General features: G+C 38.4%; 1 protein-coding gene across 2 annotated transcripts in view; it reads left to right on the top strand.

Annotated features, from left to right (window-relative positions):
• Window positions 1-26,447, top strand: part of tmem131l (transmembrane 131 like) — a 71,004-nt gene that overhangs the window by 18,065 nt on the left and 26,492 nt on the right. For both annotated transcript variants that reach the window (XM_036583813.1, XM_036583811.1), the window contains exons 4-6: window positions 19,679-19,741; window positions 24,525-24,648; window positions 26,225-26,341. In XM_036583813.1, the coding sequence (XP_036439706.1) occupies window positions 19,679-19,741; window positions 24,525-24,648; window positions 26,225-26,341 (304 nt within the window). The remainder of the gene's footprint in view (window positions 1-19,678; window positions 19,742-24,524; window positions 24,649-26,224; window positions 26,342-26,447) is intronic.

Raw genomic sequence — 26,447 nt, 5'->3', positions numbered from 1 at the left:
GTTGTGACTCCTGACCTAACCTGGCTTTCAATGCAGAGGGAGCCGGTCGGATTTCTCGCTCATCCAGTTGTGTTTTTGTTATGTGCCTCCACAGACTGTCCGGGCGCTGCACTTACCCACTTACAAGTTCCGCCCTTTGCGTTCCATCAACATTACGTTAGAAATTAAATATTTAGAAAATCGATTTTTGTGAATCGATTCAGAATCGCTCATGTCCACATCGCAATGCATCTAAGAATCGATTTTTCCCGCACCCCTAATATATACCCACCCAAGATACAGTCCAGTGCATATATAGGCCTGTGCATATATGCCACTCTGTAGGTAAACAGAGGGAAGTTGCATATTTAGCTTAGTACACAGAGAAATTTCAGCAGCCCTGCCCCCGTTATCTCTCTCTCTCTGAAGCCCACCAGTCGGCTCTATAAACACAGCAGATCGTTCAGACTGTAATGTTTGTCCAGCGTGTGCAGCGCTCTGGGAATGGACTCGAGGAATTCAGACGTCACCACCTACCCCTCACAGCACTGAGGCCAAATAAACCACAGCTGTTAAACATACACTGCTTTTAATAGACTTTTTAAAGCGACATTTGGCCAAAAATCAAATTTACAGTTCCCCTCTTACCCAAATGTAGTTGATCAGCCAAGACATGTTGTGTGTTCTGTAGTTTGCTGTTTTAGTTTTAGCACTAGAGCTATGAGGCTAAAATAGTGTTGGATAATCTCTAATAGACTTGATAATGTGGTTTCTGACGTTTGTATGACATTCTCTATAAGCAAGGGCTGAAGTACATTAGCATAGCTAAAACAGTAGCAGCCTGTTTATATATGTTTATAGATAACATTGTCATACAGTGTCAGAAACTACTTAATTGAGATTACTGAGCTACTCCACACAGTTTGAATTAAATGTGTGATGATTAGTCATGCAGTTAGCACCATGCTAATGGCTAATTGATGCTAATTCCGTCACTTGTTAGCTGTATTAGCTTCATAGCTCCAGTGCTAAAACTAAAGAAGCCAACTTTAGACGCCAAACGTGTCTTGACTGATCAACTACATTTGGGATAAGTGGGGTAAATTAGATTTTTTTGCATCTTTAACCCACAGAAATGTAGCTCTGCTGAAGAAATGTACTGATCTTGGAAATAAATGTGTCCCACTCTCTGGACTGCACTCTCTGCCCTGAGCCCTACATTTTAAAACACACATTCTATTCAGTGCAGTGAGTCATCCTCTCTACAGCGCTGCAGCGTTCTGAGGAAAACCACCAACTCCATTTATAACCATGCTGGATATTTTTACACCAGCTTGAAATCCATTATGCCACTTCATGTCTTCTGGGCATATTAGTGCATTAAGAGTTGAAGTGCAGCTTTAAACCTTTAGTTTCACGGTGATAAGTAGTAAGAAGTATGTTTACGTTGTAAAGATATGCATTTTTAATCAGTGTTGGGTTATGGATTTGTAGAAACGATACTGGAATTTCCAACTTTGATATAATACTTCAAAATGTATACCATTTTCAGTATCTCATGCATTGAACATGACTGAATGCATCAAATGCAGTTATTTCAGTAGATCGTGCACAAGCATTTTAATTTTGCTTACAATGAGAGATTCATGATGATACTGGAATCATATCAGTATTGGAAGTTAATTATCAGCCTTAAACAGATGTTTAGATATGACTGATATTTGATGACATACTTGTTGCGCTTGTATCTTAGATCTGGATGTTTTGGTGATACTGGGTTACTAAAATATCCATATTTTGTTGATTTATTGCATTTGCAGCCCTACAGAAAGGCTGGAAGAATAGCTTGTAGCCCTCGTCAAGCTCGCTCCTCTTTGAAAATGAAAACTGCTCCACAAAGTGAATGATGTGTTTTGTGGAATGATTAGGTAAATATCTTCATGAGGCCAAAAAAATAGTGCATTCAAGCTGAGTTTGATATTCAACTGTCCAAGTGAGTGCATGATCAGATATCTGGTTAAATGTGGAGGAAGAAAAACAAAGCCAAAAAAATGCACTGGAAATAATGTAGGGCTGTAATCTTAGCTTTTTAGGTGACCTCTCTGGTGTTCCACTAACATATAGCAGCACATGCTTTCATTTTCAAAAACAGCCGAGGTTTTAGGTTTCTGTGATGAATGAGTAATAGAAGCTGCCTCTTCAGATGAGCTTATGAGCTAACGGAGCTAACTAGTGCCTTGTTGGATGCTGATTTGCTCCTCAGTGGATAACGTGCCAATATATTATTAGTCAGAGAAACCCATTTTCAATATTTCTGGACCCAACTTCAGCTAGAATAGCCAGCCTAGTTAATGCTAAAGCTGCATTATCTCTGCCTTCTTAGTCACGTCTTTGACAACACGCACACATTCATGAGAACTATTAAAAAAGAGAAGTTAATCACAAATATGAGCAAAACCATCATATTTCACTTCATCTGTATCTTTTATCTGTGTTCTCATCCTGAAACGTAATGGATTCCCAAATAGTGTTTAAATACTGTAGGGCTAAACGACATTAGTGACAGTGTTGATAATAAAAAAAAAAATGTTGGCAATTGAGTAGTGTTAAGCAACAAGGTCTTGTTGTGTATGCGCTTGTTCTTCAGTCGTGTTGGAAAAACATCTCTGGTGTCTCTTCATGAAGTTGTTTGAGAGAATGGCAAGAGCGCAAAGCTGCATCAGAGCATAGGAGCTAATTAAATAAATCTAAAATTAAAAGTAGTTTAAATTGTTTAACTATTTTGATCACTGTGTAATTCTATGTGTGTTTCATTTTTTTTCAATTTTGATATTATTCTAAAATGTGGGAAATAGTAAAAAACTATTGGTGGCATGTTGAAACTTGTGACTGCTAGTGTGTATGATATGAGGCAGGACCCCTGTCATTGTTTGAACTTTGACCCTGTTTGCTGCATGTTGATGAGGGAAAGTGGGTGTGGTGCTCTATGTGAAGTCAACTGCCAGAACAGCTGTTACATAAGAGTGAACACATGAGCTGTTATGAGCTGTTAGCCTGAGCTAACACAGAGAGGAAAAAACCCAACTGTGCTAATCTGTCACTGCTCACCGTAACCTCATTACTGCCAGAAGCGTGCCGGGAATCTGACCAGTCTTACAGATTTCACTACCGCTTACCTCCTCTCATAGCCTATGAACTAATATTTCCTCTTAGCGTTTGTTTTGTTGCTTAGCTTATTATCTTTAGTATATTAAAAAGCAGATCACTGCAAAACTGCTGACAAAGCAGATGAAAGAAGCCTGTATTGTGTAATTTAGGCACACACATCTTGTCTAAAATATCCAGACTTGCTAATGCTGCCATAGGTTTAGCTAATTTCTTCGTAATGTCATATATTTTTCGTTTTATGTGTGTAAAAATGAGAAAAATTTGGGATACACTGGGGTTCAGATTTTCTCATACAGTGTGGTCCAAGCCTGAGAGCACATTAAAAATCTGAATTTTTTTTTTTTTTCTTCTATTTTTTTCATTAATTCTAGGAAAAAGCCAAGTCTGACAAGTCTGACAAGTCTGACCTGTAGTCTGGTTGTGTTTGAAAGGCTTTTGGCATTAGCATTGGCAAAACCTGGTCTGCTAGTTTAATCACAGATATAAACAGATGATGTTCAGGGAAAGGCTTGTGAAGGCACATTGTGGTGTTTTAAACTCTAAACTTTTACACTATTTGCTCGCTTACCACAAATGTCGTTAGCATAGCAAAAAACGTTAGCGTAGCTATAGTATTTTAGAAGCTTCACGTAACTGTGTTTAATCTAGAATGACCAAAAATGTTCGTGCAACCAGCATTAGCTTAGTGCTAATTTATTATTAGAAATCCCAAAGGGAGACTAGCAGAAATTAGCATTATTGTAGAGGAAAGTTTTGACATTTATGGCTCAAACTGAAGAACTAACAGTCACAAATAACAACTTGGTCATACAGAAGGGGCCTCAAACTCAGCTTACTTGGGGGTCATCTCCAAGGGGTGACTGTTTGGAAAAAATCCAGTATGCATTTTGATTTTGATGAATTTGTGAATTTGATCTACGTAACACATATTATCATTTATTCACATCTTACTCAGTGTTTATTAGCAGTTGTCATCTCAAACCACAACTGCTACAAGTTATAGTAATAGTAGTAATAATAATAATAATAATAATAATAAAAATAATAATTTTGTCATTATTACTAGTAGTAGTAGTAGTAGTAGGCGAAGTATGTGTGTTTAATATATGTTTCAGTGTTTAATTAAATCAAGAAAACTTGCTTTCAACAGTAGTATAATATGGGACTCTTATTGTGAAAGCATTATTGTTCCTGCTGAATGTGAGTGTAGTTACTGCAAATGAATTTTATTGTATTCTCAGTTGGTTTGTTTGATAATTACGTTCATTGCTTAATTCTGACCTGCTGTATCTCCAACTGTGTCCTGAAAGGCTGATTTAACTATGGGTCTAAATTAGAATAAAAGCTAAAGTAGTTGTAGTGGAAATACAGTGTGCAGAGTTTGTGCTGTCAGGTTTTCGTTTGAAGGTTTCCACTTGCATGCGGCATAATGTTTCTGCTTTTAACATCGTAATCATCGGTCAGAGCTGATTTTATAGAGCTTATGTTTAAATATTTAGTTGCAGAAAAATGGAAAAAAAATATTTGTGGGCTGGATTTAAGAATAAATTGTAAATATCTGATGGACCAGTAGTTACAGACCCCTGTCCATACTGCGTCAGAAAGCACATAACCACACAGTTTGATGTAGTGGGTAAACATTGTTGAAGTTTTAAGACATACCCAGTCTGTACAGTCCAAAATGAACTGAGCTGCAAAAAACAACCAGTTGTGAATTAGCCATTTCTGTGAGGTCACAAAAAACAATACATTTACATATATCACACATTTTAGTCCAGCCTATTCACACTGAAGTTATAAGGAATGTTTCAGCCTGGACTGCTTTTGAGGCACAATACTATCCAGACAGTCAAAAGAGAGCTTATTTTCATATTTCATTATTAAAGGTACAGTAAGAAAAATAGCCTGGTTAATCTAATAGTCATGCAAACATGAATAATGACTTTTTTGGTACATCAGACCACACATTATAAGTAGAGCATCCTTACATCAAAATGTATGATGTAAGGATTTATAGCAAATATGATGATTAAGACGTGGTTGTCATAATTTCATTACTTTTTGGCTACAATAACCTTGTGACTGTGTAAAACAAAAGAAGCGAACTTCACACAGCAAAGTTTCTTTTTCTGATCCACTACAGTTAATATAGGGGAAAATTTAGTACATTTGATTTGTTTATTTATCTAAATATATTGTGAATTCTGAACTTCAGGCACACGTTGGTTGGTTTTGCTTTTAAGATGTAGAAACAGCTAAACGCTGAGTGTTTGAACACTTCCTGTAAACTCTGCCTTTACCGTAACAGCGCTTTCATTATGTGAGTGTTTCAGCGTCTTCACTGCTGTTATGCATAAGCAGCCCATGTACAACCACCCCTCACCCTACCTCAGGTTAGTTTCCTCTTCACAGGAAGTGATTTCACAAAGAGGAAGTGTGAGCGTGGAACGTCATAATTAAGGCAATCTGATAGTTTCTCAAGAGAACACTGTGAGCTTCCTCCTGCAGTAGTAACAGCACTGTTTGTATCTCATCACTAAATATGACACGTGTTGTTGATTTTGTAAGTGATATATATACACACACACACACACACACACACACACACACATACACATACATATATATGTATGTATGTATGTATGTGTCTTGATAATGATATTAATAACTTCAGATATCTCTAGAAATCAGCATTTGTTTTGCCGTGACGTTAATATCATAATATCTTGAGAAAACAAATGAAAATAACAAACATCCATGGCAGTAAAAAGTATTTGTGCATTAAAATGTGCAGAAGTATGTTCTCTGTAGAGGATTTGTTATTTTCACTTAGAAAATCAACAACAAATTTGACCTGGGGTGTTTGCATACTTGTGCTCTGTTACAGTGAATTGTAAACTCTTTCTGTGTGCTGCACAACAGCTGCAGCTAAATAAAGCCGAGAACTAATATCTACCTGCACCTGGAGTGAACATACAGTACACCGAGCTCAGATCTACAACCCACACGTTACCTTTATCCTACCAAAACTCAGCAAGCTTTAAACTGATGGTAAAATCAGATATTTCCTATCGACTGATGTGTTTATTAGGGCTGTACTGACATGCTTGCTTTCCGGTTTGATTTCATTTTTGGTTCCGAGGCCAAGATCTAATCTATTGATTTGCTTACGTTTTATCTGTTGAAATGTTCTTGATCCTACAGATCCTATAGTTCTGCACATATAAATAAACGTTCTCCAGTAGAACTTCGTCAGCTCCTGCTGCCTCATCCTCTAACAAAATAAACCCGCAAGTTTACAACCTCTAGGACTTGGATGCACTGCAAGACAAAAGCCCAGTCCTTTCACTGAGGATGTGTCCATAACATAAGCCCCTCCCTTCCTCCCACCTTTCCTCTGATATGCCACACCCAGACCCCTAATTTTGATCATTGATAGTGGTTTCAGTGAAAGACTAAATGTGAGATGCTCTGAAGAGATTTATAGTTCAGATGTACAGAACTACTCAAAATGTAATATTAATTCATAAAGTTAATAAAATCTTGCAGGTGGACCATATACGTTTGATATGATATGGTGTGTTTTTGTTATCATGTAAACTTTTGTTATTGTGATAAACAATACACTTTTTTTGACGCCTCGTTCACACGGATGTTTTAAAAATAGTTTTTTTTTAATCATTTTTTTTTACTTCCGTCTTTGAAATTACACAATAAGATTTGATGTCAGACACCTCAAGAAGAACATTGTGAGCCCACCAGGTGGCATGTTACAAACACTGAAGACCTGCAGGGTGTGAGGCCTCTGTAATTTGATATTTCAAATGATTCAAATTCGTACACCAGAAAGTAAAAGCTTGGGAGAAAAAAATAAATAAAAGTGAAAGGAAACCTGCAGCTTGCTGTGAAATTGTTTACGTTTTCATGGACTCACCATCATCTCTAAAATGCCTACTTAGTCTGGATCTCGCAGAGAAGCTGAGTTTTTCTAGCTTTTTACATCTATCTGTAGGTCTTATGGGTGTGCGAAATGGCAAAACTGTAACATCACAATACTTCAAGCAGTTTTCATGTCACACGACCTATCACGTTGTTTGTTTTCTCTGACATCTGATATGTTGGAACAAAGTAATCAAAAACTACAGTGATTTGCATACAATAAATTGCATACAATACACTAAATCCAGTTAATTGGACTAGTCATGCTCTCTTTGTAATCATCACAGTGTTTGTGATGTGATTTCTAACAATCCCAGTATACATCACCAAGCCCTTACTTGTCTATCTACTTGTCTATCTATCTGTCTGTCTATCTATACACATTTGCATGACTTAGCTTTCTCTTAATTTCGGTTTACTGGTTGCCATTGGTAAGCTGCCACTTCATTGCTCTCTCTCTCTCTCTCTCTCTCTCTCTCTCTCTCTCTTTCACACCTCCTGCTGTGTTACGTCCTCTCATGCCTTTCTGCTCTGTGCCAAACCCACAAATAGCAGCAACACTGCACTCACTCTCTCTCTTTCACATTCCCTCAGCACCACCTCCCTCATGCTTTTCCAGTGCAGAGACACATCTGTGGATCTACTCTGTTGCTGCTGTTGAGTCCAAATGTATTTTATGTCATTGCTAAAGGTTACATTAGAAATTGATTTGTGTTCTAATGATTCAAAAATGTCTAAGCTGGTTCTCGGGGTGCCTCACCCAGTCCCATTCCAGCTCCTAGCACACCTACCAAGGTGACTGCTCTCACCCGAGCCAGGAAATCACTCTCACCTGGGTGAGGTAAGCAGGCTCACCTGTGCCAGGTAAACGCTCACACCTGAGCCAAGTGATTACCCTGAAGAAGGGTTAGATTAGTTGATATTGTATAAGCATTGATCGATTAAGTATAGAAAGAATCATTAGTTGCAGCACAGCAGCCCAATTGTGCTGCTTGTATCTTCTTTTTTCTGTGGTTTGTCCGATGCTGGAGTCTGATTCCTGACGGTTGCTTGTGTTTATCTGTGTGTTTCTGGCATTCGTGTTGTGACAAATTGACACCACGTTTTTACTCACTGCTGTGTTGGGTGGACACCAGTGACCATGGAAACCGTATGCAAACTGCTGCTCGGCCTGACCTCAAACAAACATTCTCCAACCGCTGGTTTACCTAAACCAAAATGCTTTTATTCTTGAAGCAGTAGTTCAGCCAAAAGTCAGAGTTACCCAATTTTTCCCTCAAATATAGTCAATCAGACAAACCAAAGTTTTGAAGTCTGAAGTTTGCAATGGAGGTACAAGGTTCAGACCGAGTACATATTTTTAGTACTCGCTGATACAGAGTCCGACACCATTCTGAATTACATATATAGAGTGAAGTAGCTGTTAGTATAAATTAGTGCAGTGTACCTTAACAGTTAAATCATTAAAATCTAGCTGCTTTTAACTCTGCACTGAAATATACACTGTAATAGTCTCGCTACATCCTGTTTTACAAAGACTGTTTAAGGAATCACTGTATTACCATTAATATGTAGCTAATATAGTCAGTCAAGATGAGCAAAGTTGACGTACATGGTTTGGTAGCAAATGTCAGCTTTTTAGCCTCCGTTTTGCTAGCCTATGTGTCTCCACTCGTCTTGGGGAAGTGGCTGTGATTGTGTTTGCTTGTGTTTAAAAATGGGCTAAAATCGCACAGTGTATTTCTGGTGTGAATGTTTAAGGTGACCAACGGCTTTGTGTCCGACCACCACAGAGTCAGTAACTCTGTGAGCAGACCCACTTTCACTGCCAGCTTTAGTCGATTGTTCGTCAGCAGCAGTTTGTTCGTTGTACACTAGGCTTACTTTCACACAATATCATTGGGTATCAGATGTTTGTATCAGTCTTCATTTGTTTTCTTCAGTCTTCATCTGTGTTGCGCAGACAAATAAATGTTATTTTGAACATTATATAACTTATTTTATTCTATAAAAACAAATACAGACTTCTCCACATAGATAAGGAAATGATTCATTTGTACGCTGGATTCACCAGTGACTCAGCAGACATATTTGTGGTTCCTTGAAAGAAAGAAATTGGGTTACCTGAGGCAACTGCCTGGTGATTACAACCAAGGTTAACAAATCAGCTTTAAAGACAGTATGGCAGTAGCTGGACAACAAAGATGAAGAAAAAGTAAACAAAGTTTACCCCAGATCCACTTCTCCATAGAAATTTACTTTTAACAGCTGTGGATTATAAATTTATAATCCATGTCAGCCCCAGTGCACCCTGTCAATAAAGCAAAAGAAGGACATATCAAACACTTAAGAAATTCTGAAATTTGGTTTAGAACTTCAAAGATTCTACTTTTCATTCAAATTGTGCTGATATCATTTGTAATAAAAACTTTGCTATAAATTAGAAAGGAATGCAAAATGGATTTAATTTAACAAGACTTTGGACCTCACTGTGTGTAATAAATACATATGTGGGTGTGTGTATACACATGCTTTGATTCTAAACGTATATAAATGGTAAATGGCAGCTTCTGCACCACTTCTGCATTATTTAAATTACCCGCCATTTCCTGTTTGTGAGTGCAGAGCGGAAACAAGCGTTCTGTACTCTTCAGACCAGCGGCAAACGTTCTCGCATGTAGAAAACGCATGTGTAGAACATAAAGAAAAGTGATTTTTTTTTCCATTCCAATCAAAATGAATTTTTATTTCCTCAGAACGTCAGAGGGAACCTCATTCCTCAGAGTGTGGGAAAGTGTGTGAACATCAATCAGATTCAATCTTCAACTTGTATTGATTGATTTTAGTGGCTCTCTCTAAATGCAAAACTGCACTTTTACTTCTGTTTTCGCTCTTGTTAGTCATCGAGCTGAGGGTGGATCCTGTCTGATGTGGTTCATAATCACTTTTGCCCTCCAGCTGTTCTCAAACGTGTTCCAGCAAAGATCTCACTCCATTATAACACACAGACACCTCCATATTCTGAGTAAAGGAGCTGGGGGTTTTCTGTACAACTGGATTTTATATTTTAGTAAGTCTGAAGTCAAGTTTCTCCAAAAGGAGAAGAGTAACGAGTCCTTCCTATTTGATACGTTTCGCTTTGGGCTTAAACTAAGAAATCTTGCTTTGTGAAATGAACTCGATAATCCTCCAAACACTTTGTTTGATTCTGGGTTTTGATAATGTGGAAATGGAGCTTTTAGAGCCACTTTTGGTTTGTCTGCTTTGTTTGGTGTTTGTTGTCTGATTGTGGTGTCAGCATGAGGCAGTATCGCTTTAAACTAGGGGTGGGCAATATGATATTTGTTGTTATTGTGATGAACGAACCTTACAGTTAATTGGTCATTGTTTTTTAAGTACTGATAATATTAAAATGGCAAACAGTGTTTACACAATGAGAAACATCTGTTTGGCTGTCGTTTTTACTGGTGCATAACATTTAGAAGAAGCTGGGTGCATCATCAGATATGCTGAGATAGTAGGCTAGTTTGGTTTATCTGATCAGACAAAGAAATGATGTAAATCAATATGAGTGTAGTGTAAAACATTAAAATAACTCACTGTGTTGTCAGTCATGAGCAAAATATGTTTGTCTTTCAAAGTTATTTCACTTTTCATAGAAGTTGAACTACTAAGCCTGTTTTCACACTGCAAAATTTGCTTCTTTTAGAGCCTGAAATGACTTTTTATTTTAGCTTTCGCAATCATAGTGTAAAATCCAGATCTGTCCATCAGATATATTCATAATAAAAGATGTAATCCCACCTGTTATAGTGCCTGAAAATAGACACACCTAATGTCGTGGTGTATCACAATTGAAGTAGTGAAAATAGTCTACGATCGACTGTCTTAATTCCAGGTCATTGTAAATGTAACCAATCAGGTTGCCGATGCCTGGTCCAAGCTGTCAAAAATATGTTCTGCAAACTATTCAGCAAATTCAAATGCTTTGTTTTTGTTCATGTGGCATTGCTCTATATAACAATATAAAAGTCTGTGAAGAGTAAGATGTTAAAACAGGCAGATTATGCAGACAGTACAGCACTGATGCTCAGCTAGAAGAAGAGGAAAGCAGACTCTGATGTTCAGTTCTGTTGTTTGGTGTGGATCATTGTAAAAAGGTGTTCCCAGGAGAGACCTTAATTTTAACTTTTAAAATTTAAAACTAGCGAAACTAAAAAAAAATTGTTTGGTCCTTACCAGACAATGTAGGTGTTGGGGGTGCTCTAGGTTAGCAGTGGAATATGAACTTTACTATCCATTTAGTAAACCAACTAAACTGAAAACACGTCGCTAAACAACGATAGCAGCAGCAAAATGTGCATATCGGTCAGGTTCATTCTGGCTGTAAAACGTTTTTCTTGGTTAGCTCGCTAGTAGAGGCTAGTCTAGCCGAGCCTTGACAGTAATAGTTTAACCTGCTGTTGACCTTTCACTGCCAGGTGGTCAGATGTGTCCACAACTCTTCATACAATCAATGTGTGTTAGCTGACCTGGAACTGTGAGTTACACTGTAGATCAGCTGGTAACAGACATAGTCGTCGCCAGTTCCACCCCGTCATCCCCCAGTCACACAATGCTATCAACGCTAGGAGGGCAAAGGCTAACACAGGCTTCCTCCGAGACCTGTGAAGCCAGCCACCGCTTCTTTTCGAACTGCCGCTCACGCAACGTCATTGGACAGCCGAACACACTCGGAGGAAAGCGCCAACCTCCAGATCTGTTACGTCAGCTAACAGACGCCTGCGCTGACTAGCATCCCGTTAAGGGATGGGGGGGGTGGAGGGGCCATCCTACCCACCCAGAGAGCGAGGCCAATTGTGCTTTCTTGGACTCCCGGCTACGGATGGCTGTAGCATCACCAGGGATCGCTTAGACGGTTGCGCCACTCGGGAGCCCAGACATAGTCTTTTTAAGACTTTAAGACTTTTATCATTATGGTGATGACAAAAATGGAGCTGTTAGCAGTATATGATCTGTATGTATAGCTCTGATACTGATATGCTTTTAATAGGAATTATCTTAAAAAAAAACAAAAAACTATTCCATTACTGGAAACTGGGCTGCAACTGTCAAATATTTGAATTTTTTGGAATAATCCATAGTTAGTTGTCTCATATTTGAGTATTTTATAAGAAAAGCTCAAAAGATGTGTTTGACTTGAAAGAATAAATGAAAAAAGATTTTATAAATCTTATTGTTATTTATTGTTATCATTCAAGTTTTTTTTGTTATTATTATTATTCATGGTATTATTATGTAGTAATGAAACTTGAAATACTACAAGGTAATTAAAAAAAAATCAAACAATTACTTAAAACTTTGTGCTTGGGGATCCTGCCCAATCTGGCGACCCTGACAAGGTTACTGAGACTGATGGGAGTGGAGATGTTACATAATCAGTGACTGTAGCAACTAGACTGGTGTTTCAGAAACCTGTAGCTTTATTTATGTAAATAAATTGTTCTCCTTCTTTAACATAGAACTTGGTTATTTTATGCATTTATTTTCATTTCTAGTCTGACCATTAATTTATAAACTTTTCAGTGTCTCGGGGGGAAAAGCATCTTCCATTCTTTTCAGGAGACTTACTTTCAGTTTCTCTAAGAAATCTGCAGGGATATTTTTCCCACACCAACAAAGTTCAGTCTTGGAAGTTGGTTGAAATTTCTGCTTCTCACCATTCAAGTAACATTGAGTGATATTGAGGTCTGGACTCTTGGGTGGTCAGTTTGTTATTTGTTCTGAGAGCAGCAGCAGCAGCGTCTTTGTTTGATTTGTCTGTTTCCTTTTCTCAGTAAGGGCATCTTGACACCTACACATCCTTTCAGACTCATTCTCAGTGTTGAGTTGTCTTCTCACAGTGGAAAGACAGAAACACCTGTTTTCACATATGAAGCACGAGTGGAGATTGATTTTTCTCCTCTCTCTCAAAGATTAAAGCTTTGAGTACTGTTTAGCTGATGAGCACAGTTTTGTTGGTCTTGCATGGTTGTTAGGAGTCTCATTTTCTCTGTAGATTTTAATCATTTTTGAACCCAGTTTTGGAAACTTTTTCACTTTGACTTTCTCCCTTTCTTAAGAGATTATATCTAATATCAGAAATATCTCACTGGTTTGTTGTAATGCCTTTGTAGTTTAAACACCTTCTTTGTGTTAAACTGAGTTGTTGTAGTGATTCCAGTAGAGTTTTATGTGGATGTGCAGTGCAGTGGAATTGCTTTGTGCTGTTTTCAGATGTGCTGGTAGTTCTAAAGAAATTCTCTTTAAGTGTTGTTTGATTGTAATAGAACCGTTACACAGTTTGGCTTCACTCTGTGGCAGTGTCTTGTTTGGTGTGTTTTTGCTGTAAAAGCACCAGCACTCTTGTTTTTTGTGGGCGGAGCCTGAATAGGCTTGTTGGGTTGCTGCCAATGTAGAGCACTAATAAGAATAATGAGGATGTGTAACCTGATCACTGCCTTTGATCAGGTTTAGGTTAGAAATGTAAAGCTGGGAGTCTCAGAAGACGGGGGCCGGTGCACTGAGATGTTTAAAGACACATATGTCTAGCACTGAAGGTGTTAGTCAGTCTTATCTGCAGCAGGGAGCAGCTGTGTCAGCTCAGTGTCAACAAGACCTGCTCGGTTTTCATCACTCACGCAGAGGGGCACATGCATCTTCAGAGCACTTGTGCCACAGCATTACATTCCAGTGTCACTCATATTGCTGTTTAGAGGCCTCATTCTGATCAATGAACTGAACCCTCCACTTCTAGTGCCGAGCTATTCATCTGCATGACGTGGACAAAATTTTGTATTGTAATATAGGAGGAAATGAGAAAAGCCCCTCCTTAAGAATCATCAGGAATCAGTTTATCATGCACAAGATGATTATGACGATGATGATGATGATGTACACACCTGCATACAGTTAGAGGAATAAACTGGAACGGCAGACTGTTCTTTTAATAGAGTACAAAAAAGAACAGCTTTAAAAGCGTCATCTTAACCCGCTACTCGGGGTAAGAAGCCCCCTGGTGGGTCTTGCAGAAATTTGTCATGTAAGTCTTTTACAGAATGTGTTATTTATGTCAATTCATTTTAATTCTTTGCATTTTTTTCATTTAAATTGTAATGTTGGTCAAAGGACAACATTAAAAACAATATATTTTAAAATAAAATTGAGGCCTCTGTGAGTTTATCTTCATTTTAATGAACTATGACTAAAGGTAGATGACAGTAAAATGGAAACATTTGATATGTCTGTTCTGTTTATTAGAGTGCATGGAATTTGACCAGGGGCGCCCAAACATTTGCATACAGCTGTATTTGAATATAGGGCTACAATCAGATTCTATTATCAGAACATACATCGCATTGCAGCTGGGCTTCAACCTGACTGTTAATAACAAATTAACGTCTACTGGATATGTTTTGAACTGCAGTATCAAGCTTGCTCAAGATTATGGTCAGTTATAAAATGTAAATATTATTGTTTTAAAGGTGGTTTTGAGAACCAGTATTTCAGTACTTGTTCAGACACACCGAGTGTTCAAAGTAGGGGTGGGAATCTTTAGGCACCTCATGATTCGATTCGATTACGATTCAGAGGGCTGCAATTATAAAACAATTATCGATGCATCTCGATGCATCTTTTTTTTCTATACATGATTTCTATTTTCTTACTGTCTGAGGACTTGGTAGTTTTAAAGCAAAGTATTTGTAGTGATCCATAATGCATTTACGTCCAATATCTTTTATTAATAAAACAAATGGAAGTGATGTGGCAAGTGAACTGGAAGGCTCTCATTCACTGCTGTTGTTTGGAGACGCTGCTGCTACTCATCTGCGATAAAATGCGCTGTTACGGTGAAATAAGATCCAGTGGTAATGGATGTCCACGCAGCACATTATATATTCTTTAGTGATTTTATAACTTGGGTTTTGGTCTCGTGATAGAGGGGGGGGTGGCGCGAAAGACTGCAGGTCATGTAGCAACGAGGTTTCGCCTGGCTAGTAGTGAATGAAAAAGGAAAAGAGAAAGACAGACGAACATTTGGAGATGAACGGACATATTTGCATTTATAAGCAGCGCAGTTGGTTTCCTGGTACATTAAATATGCAACGAGAGACTGTCAAACACTAAAAAGTTGCGAAGATGAAGTCGCTTCTGTCTAATTTTCCCGTTCCACCTTAAATGGTGCCACAATTACATTCGGCGTCTCAGTCAGAATTTAAGGTGGAACCAGAAAGTTCAGCAAGAAGCTGGCGAGTGAGAAGCGACTTCAACCTCGTAAAACTAAGCTGAAAGCTGAAAGACATTTTACAAGAAACTGTTCAACTTTTGAGGAAAAGTTTTCTGGCGGAGATGGAAGAAAAGCTAAAGCAGAGCAGAGTAAGTCTGTGTTTTCGTTTATACTGTTCAGCCTATACTAGGACATTAACACATACTGAGACATACTGGACATAAATGTTTTGGCTCCCAAGGTGGTTTGATTTTTGTTGAAAGGACAAAATGGCTCTTCTTATCATTTGGGTTGTGACTCCTGATCTAACCTGGCTTTTAATGCAGAGGGAGCCGGTCGGATTTCTCGCTCATCCAGTTGTGTTTTTGACTGTCCAGGGGCTACACTTTCCCACTTCCAAGTTCCGCCCATTGCATTCCGTCAACATTACGTTATCAATGAAATATTTAGAAAATTGAATCAATGAATCAATTCAGAATCGTTCACGTCTGCATCGCGATGCATCTAAGAATCGATTTTTTCCTGCACCCCTAGTTCAGAGCATGTAAAATTCAGTTTGGGCCAGCCCTTATTATTATACTTAGTATTATTATACTTTGTATAATTGCAGTGTGGACGGATATAGCAGTAGATGAGTTTAGGTACTTAGGTACTGTTGATGCTGTAGTGTTATTGTTAGTGTTTTGGTTCTGCACCTGTGCTGTCTAATATTGATCTTTAACAATCTAACAGTGGCCTTGTTGTTTGTGAACTATTGATCTGATAGTAACAGTTCTTGTTTGATGCCACTCTGACTTCCTGTTAAACAGTTTCCTGTCTGAGTGCTCTCTGCCTCTATGGTGTGATCTGTTGTTGTGCGTGGGGTGTGTTACCGCAAAGAGAGAACAGTGACACTGACCAAAATCCCCCGAACTCACCATACTACACTGTTTGCCAAATTTCATTAATTGCATGACTGAATTAACAGAAGCAAACATTGACTTCCAAAAATATTTTACCAGCACATGATCTGCTTTTTTCCAATCTATCTTTGTCTCTTAGAATTAAACAGGCTGTTTTTGTTGCTGTGCCTTTAAAATGAAGCAGCAGAACCAGCCCGTTTTGAATTCTGCTTTTGTGGTATCACTAAAACCAACAAAACAGTTTAGCACCACTTCTTTACACTGAAGTTATAAGGGGTGTTACAGCCCAGACTGCTTCTTAATGAGGCACAGCAACTCAGAACAGAGGTCATTTGCAGATATGAGTTATAAAGTAGCAGCCTCTTTAATCGTAAGAGATAAAGGAAGATTGGAAAATGTAGAAATGAATAAAAGACTTTTTGATGCATAAAATAGAAAGTAAAATACAAGAAAAATATTGTAAAGAGAATGTTGGGCCCTTTAAGACTTTAAGATATGTAAATGAATTCTTTTCTTATTGGCTGTGCCTCATTTAAAAGCACTCAGAGCTGAAATACTCCTTGTAACTTCAGCATGAGTGGGTTGAGCTAAACTGCTGTAGGCTGAAAAGGTGGATATATGTAAAAGAGTTTTTGTAACAAAACACAGTGAATTCAAAACAAGCCACGAGAACTGGGAATTGAACGCTACGTTTATAATCTAATATAGGCTCTTTAGTAGGCTATTTGTGAAGTACAGTCATTATGTGTATTAACCGGTGTGAAAAATTTCAGGTTTCAATCTTAATTAGTTTTGAGATACAGGGGCTTTAATAGGTGGGTGAAGCCTTAGTTTTTGTCTTCAGTGATTTCACATGGATTGAGCCTCATGTGTTCTGAATAATGAAGCGAGCTTGGCTGTGTTGTTTGTGTTTGTGATGTCCTGCAGCGTTTCTGTAGCTCAAGTGTGATCCACCACGCCTCCTCTCAGCCTCGCCAGGAATGAATGAGCTCCACAGTTTAACCCTTATTATTGTTCCATTACTAACAGCACTGCACACACAACAATAATGCACAGCAGACCACATTTTGAAAATTTTGTATATTGTTTTTCATTTAAACCTGGAAATAAACAGCAGGAAAATTTAGAACTTCGAAACATTTAAAACAAATTATGACTAAAGCTAAAATAAAAAAATACTTAAGAGTCTACACTGTTTCTAGCTTGCTACTTAAATTGAAGCAAATTTGTGAAACTGACCGTGTGACCAAGCCTTTATACTAAAAGGTCAAGCCTTCCACTGAAACACGTTCGGACAGCTCATATGGATGTTGATCTACTGTTTAGAGGCCTAGTCCATACCCGCTTGAGTGTACGCTGTCATTAAAGCAAAATAGGGGGACATACTGTATCAAATACTGAGAAATTCTAAAATTCACTTTTCACTCAAATTATGCTGATAATGTAATTTGTAATGAAAGAAATTGAAATTTAATTAGAAATGAATGCAAATAGAAGCATTATCACCAGTGATATCATCAGGCTTTTGGACCCCACTGTATATTGTATTTTTGTCTTTATGCATTTAGTAGCTGAAGGAACCTCTCATATCTCCATCATTCATTCAGTGAGTGAGTCATTGTGTGTAAGCTGATCGCTCTGTTAGAGGTGTGTCCAGTCCAGTTGATCAAACCGTGGCAGCACGCCTTGCTCTCTTTTAAATACGTGGGAAAACTCAGAGGTACACGTGTGTGTGTGTGTGTGTGTGTGTGTGTGTGTGTGTGTGTGTGTGTGTTTGTGAACGCAGCACATGCGGAGTGATGTGATTCAGTGATAAAGTCCGTTCTTATCTCTCAGTCCGGTCACAAGAAGAAAGACCTTTTGTTTGAGTCCAGTGTTCAAAGATAAAATAGTCAGCACAGCACTGACCAGATCTCTTTATTTCTGCTCTCTTATGGTACTGCGTGCACACATAAATACATTCATGTATATTTTTTTGTGTGTGTGTGTGTGTGTGTGTGTTGTGGAGGAAGCCTGAACCAGTTTTTTCCTACACAAAGACCACCAAAAGAAAGTCTATTGACAGCCACCAAATACATTTTGTTCTACAATTTTTGTGTTCTGTATCACTCCCTGCATAAATTGAAACACAATAACAGACATTACATAAAAAATTACAACATAATACACAATATTTGTTTTTTATTCAGTGCAATAAATTGTATGTAGTTTTATTTGTTAGGCACCTTCAATGGCTGTGTTTACATGCAAAGATTTTTGCCAATCCGATTGAATACATTCCGATTACAGATTCAGACTGAGGTGTTTATATGCTCACTTTATTCAACAGTCTGATGAAAATCTTTGTTTACATGCTCACTACAAGTAATCCGATCCAAAATGGCGCGCATGCGTGGAGTACCACTTAGAGTAAACGTCACCATGACAGCGAACATCACGTGAGGTCCAGTCAAAGTGAGATGAGTTTTAGTTGGCGCACTTGTGTTTTTAATTGCTTTAAAATGTCAGACTCAGGAAAACGTCCTTCACATGTCCTTATTAAAGAAGGGTGAGAGGAAGACGTTGTGTTCTGAGACACATAAGCTGGACGCCCGTCCCACCGCCGTCTTTTAAAGATCAGAACATAAACTTCGTCTCCTCTGCCGACCAGTTTCTGCTCCCGCCATGCTGAACGTTATAAACCTTTGTTATGACGTGACACACGTGCAGAACGTACTTAGACATTCCGATTGGAAATGTAATCGGATACAGGCATTTACATGGCTATTATTCTTCTATTTAAAGGATTATTTACAGGATTACCCACCTCGTTCAATCGGATAGAATTGTATTCTGAATGGCCTCAATCGGATTAGACTATTCCGATTGAAGTGTGTACATGGACGTATTGTATTCCGATTGAGCTATTAGTCGGGTTATTAACGGATTATTAGGCTGCATGTAAACGTGGCTACTGTGTTTTAGATCTAGAAGTTCAGGTATATTCTTATTATACATATACATGATTTGAATGCTTATTGTTTTGGGCAATAATACTGAAATTTGCCTGATTATTTGACAGTATAGTTGCATTTCATTGTAGTGATGCTGAACTTAAAATGCTTCTCAAGTAGTCAGTCTTATGAGCATCACTGAGCTACTAGTAGGCATGCTTGTTCCAAAATCTAGACTGATTGTCTAAAAAAGATTCCATATATTTGTTATTGATATCAGCACTTATTGAGTAGCATGTAAACTACTGAGGTCAGTAAATAAACCCACTTAAAGCACTCATTTAGTTTAAGCCACGCCCATTTTCAATGTGTAATTTAAAAGAAAGTATGGAAGAAAATGTTTTTCAGGTATCAGTATTGAGGTCAGTGTTTCTGTACTGCATCTTAAACCAAAATATCAATGCTAATGTGATTTCTTCTCTCTTTCTCAGTTCCTCGTTTTACAGTGGGAGACCCCTCCGCTTTCAGCCGTCCGTGCTGGACTTTGGGACACAGTAAGTGACCACTAACTACAACTGACCTGTCCAGGTTTTTGTCAAAAGTCTTTGTATAGACTTAGACTGTGTAGCATTGCCCCAGTGTCAGTGTTGGGGGAGGAGGCTTTTCCACTACTGTTAGCTTGATGCAAACCACAAAATGGAAGATCTTTCATTTCACATAGTGATGTTGCTTCTAGAGGCACTTTGGTACTCTGTAGGTAGCCTTGGAACAGAGGATAGGGGATTTTTACATTCTCCTCACTTCAAAACTAGTCTGGCTGAGCTGTTGTTGCTCTTATATGCTTCCATTTCACAATAATACCACTTACAGTTGACTAGGGCAGATCTAGCAGGGCAAAAATTTCATGAACTGACTTGTGGTACAGGTGACATCCAATGACGGTGCCATGTTTAAAATCACTGATATTTGCCAGGAAACTACAAATAGTGGTTGTGAGACGTCTGTCCTGCTGTAGTAAAGCAGTGAAGCAGTAAAACTGCAGTGAGACTTTAGAGGAGCACACACACACCAGAGCTGATGGAGATGACCAAATATGGCCCTGCCTCCTTTTCTCAGAGCTTTTGGGGAGGGGTCAGTGAGGGGGCAGTATGAAGTTTCCCTTTGGGAAGCAAAAACATCCAGAATTGCCTCCTCACTCTGCTGGGGTCAGATGCAATCATGCTACTGCTGCAGTTCAGAAGTGATACGATATGATTCAGCCCTGTTGCTTTGCAGTGCTATTCGATACAGTTTGTTTCAACACAATGTGATTCAGTACGATGCGATGTGATGCAAAAGAATGTGATGCCATGCGGTTCAGTATGGTACAGAAAGTTTGATTATATTTCTTTGGTTCTGCTTAAGCAGACAGCAAATCATAATTGAAGAAAATGCCATTTTTACTTCCTGTATTTGTTTCTCTAGCACTGCAACTCAGTAAGCATCTCATTTATGCTGTTTCTTTTTGACTTCTAAAAACCATTTGGCCCTTTGTACTGCAAAAAAAAGAGGCTCTGACAAAAGATAAAATAAAACCAGGCCTGGACCTTGCCTTAGACAAGTTTTCCTTTGCTCACTTTTATAATACTTAACGCATTTAACAGTTAAACAGTAAAAAGATGCCGTAACTACTGCCAGCAGATGAATGTGCTATAAACTTTCAGCAGGTAGGCTAACTCAGTGGTGCGCAGAAAGCAGAGGTACGGTACCTAAGTAAGTCGTGCTGCCTGTGTGCTTTATAGGGGTATGGCATATCTTGCTAATTGCATGGGATTTTTTTATTTATTTATTTTTTTGGTGTGTGTCTCTTGCAAAATCCAAGTTGTCACCAAACATTTGATTTGTAGCATTTCGGTGGAACGCGTGGTTCTTCCTTCTTGATTATAATCTGTGACTTGCCCTGACACGCCTCCAATTCGTGCGAGACTTGGCTAAGAGACTTGAAGAGAACAGGCCACTGACAGCAATGGGGAGGAGAGAGCGCTCTTGAGAAGCAGTTATAAGCAGAAATAATCTATATATAATTAATTGTAAAGAAATCGGATTTTACCAATGCAGAGATGTTAAAAAAAGATGCATCGAGATTTAATTCCAAAATGATGCTTATTTTTAATTTATTTATTTGTTTTACTTAAGTAAACCTTGCAGGAGCATATTTTTCTGGGGTGTCCCTTCACGTTTAAATAAGATCCATTTTTAACAACCAAAGTATTTTTGTTGTGCAGAATAATAAAGAACAAAAGTGGACAATATATAAATAAACCTATGCTAGCATTTCTTTGTAACAGTAGCACCGGTTGACAGTGCTAGATATTGTTTCATTATTCACAAGCTTTCTTTTTGAGTTTTCTGTTCCACCTAAAGTGGAGCAGCAGTTACTTCCTGGTTTGCTCAGACAGCTAAATGTAACTGCTGAACCATTTATGGTAGAACTGGAAATTTAAAAAAGAAGCCAACTTCAGCGTTGTCGAAGTTTCACATACTTGTGTCTACGAGTGTCAGAAACTGCTGGTATTTGGAAAGTATTACAGTCATTCATTCTTCAGTACCAGCTGTGGTCACAACACAGACATGTATGTAAAATGCAATTTGAAGAAGTGAAAAAAGGTGAGGCAAACAGAAAACAAATACCCCAGGAGTTTGTGGGTCTGACGTGCGTTAACCATTTACTGTGGTTATTTTCCACGCGGTTACCCAAATAAAAGGACTGTAGCATTTGTTTCAGGCTGTATATTAGCAGTATGTCGTTGTGGTGCACAGACAGGCTGAAGGAAGCTTGCGAACACAGCACTGGTCCTGATTCAGTTCTGTTTATGAAGCTGTTGGAACTGAGCGTGTGCAGTGTTTCCCGTCTCTAACTTAATCAACAAGGACAGAGAGACCTAGAGAGACACATGGAGAGAGAGCGAAAACAAACGGAGCCTTATTTCTCTTCCCTGCTAATTTCATCATCCGTTCTGTTCCTCAGCCACATGCTCCTGCCTGTTTACGAGCCTGCAGAACGTGTACACATACCCTCACAAATCTAGAACTCTGGGTGGAACTGTGGGTCTTTGAGTTTTGTTAGGCATGCTGGAGCTTTTATCGCTGTCTTTCAGGCTTTGACTGTTGTTGCGGATGCAGCTCATTGTCTTGGCGCTACCTGAATCTCTCACTCTGACCTTCCTAATTATGATGTTACAATAGCTACAATTCTGTTGTAAACTGATTCGATCAACTTGTTTCCTGATAAGTGACTTTTTTGCAGTAAAATGCTTTACAAGATGTTGTTGAGTTTTGACTTATCACTAAGAAAAGTTGTATTTGACATGCTTCTTCATGTTTAACCTATGTTGGCTTTTCTTGAGTTCCCCACAACCTGCTGATATGAAATATGTTTGTTTGTTTGTTTTTTTTATTATTATTATTTTTTTCCATTTGAACCGTTATGCAAGAGATGATGTTTCACACAAGGTGATCTCCACTATGCTCTTTGGGTCTGTGTTTGTTTTAAAAAAGTATGTGAGGAATATCTGTCATGACACTGTTTATGCATGAATGTGTTTTTTCCCCCAGAAAAAGTTTCCAGTTATGATTGTGACATCATAATTAGTATGCTTCGTATTGGTAATTGTGACATACAGTGTTTGATGTTGTTTAATGTGACATTATAATAAGAATGTTTGGAATTGCTGATTGTGGCATCAAAGTTAGAATGTTTGCTGCTGTTGATTGTGACATCATAAGTAGAATGTTTCCTATTGTTGGTTGTGACCTCATACTTGAATTTTTTGATATCATTGTGATGTAATTAGTGATTGAGATTAGTTAGTTGTGGCATCATGTAATGTTTGATGTTGCTGATTTTATAGCTCGATGTCATTTTCCACAGTTTGATTTATTGAAATGTGTTTGTTTTTCCTGTGAAGTACAGTGGGCTGCCTGTTCAGGCCTATTTTGATTTCCAGACCCTTTCACTTCATGTTGAACAGCTTAGATTTTTTTTTTATATGAATTTACATTTCACTCTAAGACAGCTGATCTCTAACATCTTTCCAGAGTGAACATACAGAAATTGCAGTCTTGTCAGGGATGTTTTGAAGCTCTTTGTACTTTTACTCTTGTGACTGCAGCTCTCTTAAGCCGCCCCCAGCATTAGCATCAGGCCCTTTTTAGCATCCCCACACCTCTGCAGCTTTGATGCTGCCCTTTGACCACACATGAGCATCAGAATGGCTCCAAAAGTCAAACGCTGCAGCAGAAGCTCGGGCCTGGGCTTTTAATAGAAGCCTGGGCTTTTGCTCCTCTCCCCCGGTGAAAGATTTTAGCTTTCATCTCTTCAGGAGCGTCTGATCACACTGTGACCTTGTGCTGAGGCAGTGCAGCTTGGTCTGAGATATATACTGTGCTCAGTCACTTAAAGGGTCCAGTGTACATTCATACAGTAACACTCAAAAAGTACTGACAGTGAAGGTTGATTGGATATTTTGAAGCAAGCACGTCGCAATTACCCACACAAACTCAATTACTTGATCATTGATCAAAATTTGCCTTGCTTGATGAGGTGATCATGTAAACTGATAACTATTGTATACATTTTAATACCATACTGTGTTTATATGTACTTTAGTTTTTTATAGCTTTCAAGTAAATGGCATAAGGATTGATCGTTCTTTATTGAAATCACAGTTTAAAAAAAGCTATTTTAAAAAAGCCAGACCTGCAGTTTTAATAATAGCCTCCAAGTTTTAAGTGGGGATCCTACTGGTTGTCTGGTGCAAAACGTGGATATGCTGGCATTCTTGGCCAAATAAAACAAGTCTTTACATTAATTTGTAGAAAATAATCTCAATTTAGATCACAATATTGGTCCAAATAAACATAATTAGGTGTTTTACCTTAATCCTTCAGCTTTACTTTATGAGGCTCTGCATGGTCTGTTATAGTTCAGTTAAGTCTTTTTTTTTTATTGTTTGGCCTTCACTAAAATTCTGATTGATGTCAAAATGTCAAAGTAATCAGTGGATTATTTTGACAGCCCTATGAAAGTCCGTCCACATGAAAACAGCATTTTTGGTCACTGCAAATGTTTTTGAAAATGCTTTCCAGGGTGGAGATTTTTTCTCTGTGTTTGCGTGGACGGGCAAAATGTAGCTTTTCTACCCGTGTTCCTCTATATGAACTCTGCTGAGCTGGTGGTGATGATGGTGCTGAGGGGATGCTAAGGGGCAACTGTTCCACCTGCTGTGTATTTATTTTCTGTGTGTTTGTTTATTTGTGTGTGTGTGTGTGTGTGTGTGTGTGTGTGTGTGTGTGTAGGCCCGTTGGACTCCCACGAGCTGAAACTGTCCACATTCATAACCCCAGCTCAGAGCTGCCAGTCACCCTGCAGTCCATCTACACGTCCAGCTCTTACTTTCACATGCCTTCCTTCCATAGACGAGTGAGTAAACTTCTTTCTTTTTACTCTTTAGTCTTTTTTCTCTTTTTCCTCTAACCTTCCTCTTTTTTCCTTTCTTTCTACCCCCATTCTTTCTTTTTCTGTTTTTGTTTGTTTCATTCTTTCATTTCTTTGTTCATTTGTTCTTTTTCCTTTCTCTTTTGTTCTTTTCTGTCGTTCACTTTATTCCTTTTTTTCTCTTTCTGTCTTCCGCTCTCCCCTTCTTTTTTTTCTTTGTTTCTATCCCCACTTTTTTGTTTGATTGTTTAATCTTTTGTTCTTTGGTCTTTGGTTAAAAAAAACCCTGATTTCTTTTTCCCTTCACACTATCTCTGTTTCTCTTTTTCTTTCTTTGATTCATTTTTCCCTTTGTCTGTTACTTCTCTTTTTCTTTTTTCTATCTTTCTATCGTTCCTTCTTTCTTTCCTCTCTCTCTCTCTCTCTCTCTCTCTCTCTCTCTCTCTCTCTCTCTCTTTCTCTTTCTTTCTTTCTTTATCTTTGCTTTAATTCTTGGTGTTTTTCTACTTGTTCTGCTCTGAAGTTTTAGGGTGTAGTGAAAAAACACATCAAGCGGTGAAAAAATTCAAACCATTTAAACTTTTGCTGCAACGCATTCTGACGTGGGGGCACGTCAACCAATAGAAACATGCAGGCAGATAACAGAGGAAAATCCAAGATGGAGGACAGTAGCGACGCTGTGTACTCCTTTCCTGTTGTATATGACTTTGTTGCCTTCGTGGCTCTTGTCTGCTTGGCTCTGTATATGGCCATCATCTCTTTCGATGACCCATATTTCTTTGTTTCCCGCTGGATTTCGAACTGTACAAACTCCTCCCCACTCCAGCCGTATACAGGCCTTCCAGATGGACAAAATCTGTATGCGTATGCATCTACTGCTCCGTTCTTGCATTGTCTAGTGTGTAGTCACCCTTAGTCTGTTGTTGCTGCTACAGTACACATCTTGCCCCGCCCACTTTTGGCAGGACCAGTCGGTGTGCTCAGATGAGTCTTGGTAGTGGGTTGGAAGATAATAATAATGAAATAATAAGTATGTAAATTCAATTCAAATACAACAGGAATTCAGAAGTCTGACCTTCAAATGATTAATTTAGGTTATGATTCTTTAGTTCAATGAAATAGGAATCAAATTTTATCACAGTTTGATTAATTTGGTATGATTTAGTGGATTTATACATTAGATAATAATCAGAACATTAAATTTTAGCCCAGACATGAGAATAAACGATAGAATACTAAATAGAATACTGAATAATCGATTATATCGAATACTGGATAATTGATTATAATTCATTCTAATAGTCATAAATTGAAGCAGTTAAATGGCCAAGCTTTGCTTGTGGTGTTTTGGCAGTGCTGCTGCCATTCTTACACATTAGGTGCCAGACTGAAACCCCAAAGCGGAACTGAGGGAAACCTCAGAAGTTTCAGGAGCAGGAAAGCACCCAGGTTCAGCTCAGTCTGCTCTGAGTTAACTGGATGTCTCTACTTCTTCATAGGTTGACTGTATGGCTGTTTTCTGTAATTAAATTGTCTTTTTTTGTTCTCTGTGTTGTTTCAGGTGATTCCACCCAGAGGGAAGACATCTTTTAAACTCATTTTCCTCCCAACGGAGGAGGGCAATGTAGAAAACTCTTTATTTATTAATACCTCAACCCACGGGGTCATAACATACCAGGTGAGCACTGCACCGAGTGCTTCAGGGTGGATAATACACTGCAAACTCCTGTACTCACCCATCAGGGCTATAAATGTCTAAAAATCTTTTGTAGGAAACAGTTCAG

Source organism: Colossoma macropomum, unplaced genomic scaffold, assembly GCF_904425465.1.
Source record: "Colossoma macropomum unplaced genomic scaffold, Colossoma_macropomum, whole genome shotgun sequence".
NCBI classification, from domain to species: domain Eukaryota; kingdom Metazoa; phylum Chordata; class Actinopteri; order Characiformes; family Serrasalmidae; genus Colossoma; species Colossoma macropomum.
The sequence above is the reverse complement of the archived record's forward strand: the minus strand, read 5'-3'. Positions and strand labels throughout refer to the sequence as shown.